The sequence below is a fragment of the Drosophila suzukii genome, chromosome 3 (genome assembly GCF_043229965.1).
Source record: "Drosophila suzukii chromosome 3, CBGP_Dsuzu_IsoJpt1.0, whole genome shotgun sequence".
NCBI lineage: Eukaryota > Metazoa > Arthropoda > Insecta > Diptera > Drosophilidae > Drosophila > Drosophila suzukii.
In genome coordinates this window covers 55733758-55736459 of record NC_092082.1, presented here as the reverse complement: position 1 = coordinate 55736459, position 2702 = coordinate 55733758, and the positions used below count along the sequence as shown (strand labels likewise).

The 2702-nt window shown below is 50.9% G+C and overlaps 1 protein-coding gene across 1 annotated transcript; it reads right to left on the bottom strand.

Moving 5' to 3' along the window:
* Window positions 1-932: 932 nt before the first annotated feature.
* On the bottom strand, window positions 933-2342 carry LOC139353117 (uncharacterized). Its single transcript, XM_070996412.1, has 2 exons — window positions 1263-2342; window positions 933-1203 (listed from the first exon to the last, which is right to left on the bottom strand). Exon 1 carries the CDS (start codon window positions 2318-2320, stop codon window positions 1418-1420), a length of 903 nt encoding a protein of 300 aa, XP_070852513.1. The 5' UTR covers window positions 2321-2342; the 3' UTR covers window positions 933-1203; window positions 1263-1417.
* Window positions 2343-2702: the final 360 nt, after the last annotated feature.

The window sequence follows — 2702 nt, the reverse complement described above, 5'->3', positions numbered from 1 at the left end:
CTTAACGTCCAGCCACCTTGTTGGAATATGGTTTAGAGCAAGGCAGCCGTGGAAGATGGTTGTCAGCCAGGGAAGGGACATATCTAATGTCCGTTGTAGCTGGGCCGGGAAGAACCCATCTGGGCCAGGTGATTTGAAGGGCTTAAAAGAGTTAACAGCCCACTGAATGCGGTCAGGGTTTGAAATGTTGGCAATACTCTGGTCGTCTAGATTCACCTCTATGTGGAGGTCCTCCACTACCTGGGTATTGTTAGGGAAGTGTGTGTCTAACAGTAGTTCAAGGGTTTCCTGACTGTTTTCCGTCCAGCCATCAGCATTGGTTTTAAGATAGCCAATGGTAGCTGGAGCTTTAGCTAGAATTCTTCTGAGTCTGGATGCCTCCGCAGTAGATTCTATGCTACTGCAGAAGTTAGCCCAGGCTCTTCACTTTGATATTCTTATTTCCTTTTTGTATAGGCTTAGTTTTGAATGATATAGATTCCAGGAGGATTCGCTATTGTTGTATTTAGCTTTATTGAAGTAAGTTCTACACTCTCTTTTAAGGTTCGCCAGGGTTGCGTTCCACCAAGGGGGTTTGTGCTTTGTTTTAACTGTTCTGCTTAGGCAAGCCCTTTTTAAGGCCTCACCGCAGATATCAATAAAAGTGTTAACTAGGCTATCTAATTCTTGACGGTTGCGTATGTGTGTCGGAGGAGCGGGTATGTTCCTGTTGGGGAGATTTTTATAGTATCCCCAGTTGGTTAATCTTAGATTAGTTATGTTCTCGGCGGGAGGATGTTCTAGACTTATTGTTAATTCTATGTATCGGTGGTCCGAGAATGAGTGTTCGATCCCCACCTTCCACGCGTCTAGCTGGTTAAGTAAGGGATCAGATATTAGAGTAATGTCTAGTACTTCCCTCCTGTTTCTAGTGATGAAAGTTGGGTCATTACCTTTGTTGCAGATGAATAGATTTGATTGAAGGAGATAGTCGTAGAGTAACTCACCCCTTTCGTTGGTGTTTGTACTTCCCCATTGTGTGTGGTGTGAGTTAGCGTCCCCACCCAGGATGAGTTCCTTAGATGAGTGAGTGCGTATGAGTTCTTGTGTAGTGGTGTTTGGTAGTGGCCCTCCGTAGTCGTGAGCCAGATAGAATGATGCTATGGTGTGATGGGTGTGTTCGTTTAGCTCCAGTCTGACCGTGGTAAGGTCGCCTTCGCTAAACTGTGGAATAAGAAATGTGTTAAAGTGTGTTTTTGTAAGAATGCAGGTTCTGGTTTTACCCTTGTCCTTGGTGTAAAATAGCTTGTATAGGGGGGTTGATAGGCCACAGATGTTGTTACCAACAATCCATGGCTCTTGAATGAGGACTACGTCTATGTTGCCTGTTGCCAGGCGGGTGAGGAGGGCAGCGGATGCTGCCTTGCTGTGGTGCAGATTAATTTGCAGAAACTGCACCATCTTTGGGACTGGGGTCGGGCTGGGTACCCTCCGCTTCCTCCGCTATGTCCTGGAGGACAGAGCGCCCTGGTCGGGTTGTGTCCTGGGTACACAGCTGTTTCAGGCTCTCCGTCAGCTCCGAGTCGGTTGACACGTAGCCGGTGAGGGTGGCCTCCTCGTGATCTGGTTCGTCGTCGCTCGGGGGTTCGTACGACGCGCAGGCAGCCAGGTTGTCTGCCGCTGTTTTATCGGTGTCATAAATACGAAGCTGCACCTTGTCGAACCCGTAGTTCACTCTGTGCTGTTGGGCTGCGAGGGGTTCCAAGCAGGCCTGGTTTAGGAGGATAACCACGCTCATGGTGACTCGCTCGGTTTTCTCCACCTTGACCACCTTCCAACCGTCTGTTGGAAGTTTTGGGTTGAACCTGGTCAGCAGGCTGAGTATAGCCTCTGGTTCCGATGGTTCCGACGGCAGCCACACCCTCGCTCTCGGTCGAGACGGGATGTCTGCAGCCTCACAAACTGCCAGCTTGGCCCCGGGGTAGACCTCGCCGACTTTGTCAATTGCAGCCTTGTAGAGTGCTGCCGATCTCTCGTCTTCGCAGGCGATCAACTTTACGTTGCCCTGGTACCACCCTGCATCTGTGCAATCGGGTGGCGGTCCTGGGTTTTCGTCCAGCACTTTCAAGGCCACTGTCGCAAGGGCCCGTCTAACCAGACCCCAATGGTTTCTTGGGATCCTTCCGCCTTCATCGCTCTGGTCGATGACTCCAATGATCTTCCGATCCTTTACCACTTCCGCAAAGGATCTCGACCATGTGCCGCGGTTGGTTACTTTGGCCTTCTTGCTCGCTGGTTGAGCTGACTCCATCGACCTCTCTCGCTTGTTGCTGGTAGTCATAGCGATGTCGAAATCTGGGATAACTGCCTTCGCCCAGGCTATGTCCTCCTGGATTTTCTGGTAATCCAATTTCGAAGTCTGATCCTCACGTATCGGATTGGTGGCCAGCCGTTTGAGGATCCTGGAAGCCTTCTTTCTTTCAAAAGGACCTGCCTGGTTAGGTGGTACCCTCTTAAACTCCTTTGCTCTGGTACTCACCACGAGACCGGCTTTGGCGCTCCCCTCAGGTTGGAGTGGCTGGTTAGCCACACCTACGCTGGTGGGAGGCTTGGGCTTGTCGCTATGGCGAGTTGGGCTTAGCCGGCTGCGTTGTTTGCTGGCCTTGGCAGGGGTCGACGTCACGTGGACTGGGGTAGTCAGAGCCGTGATCTTGCTCTTTCTT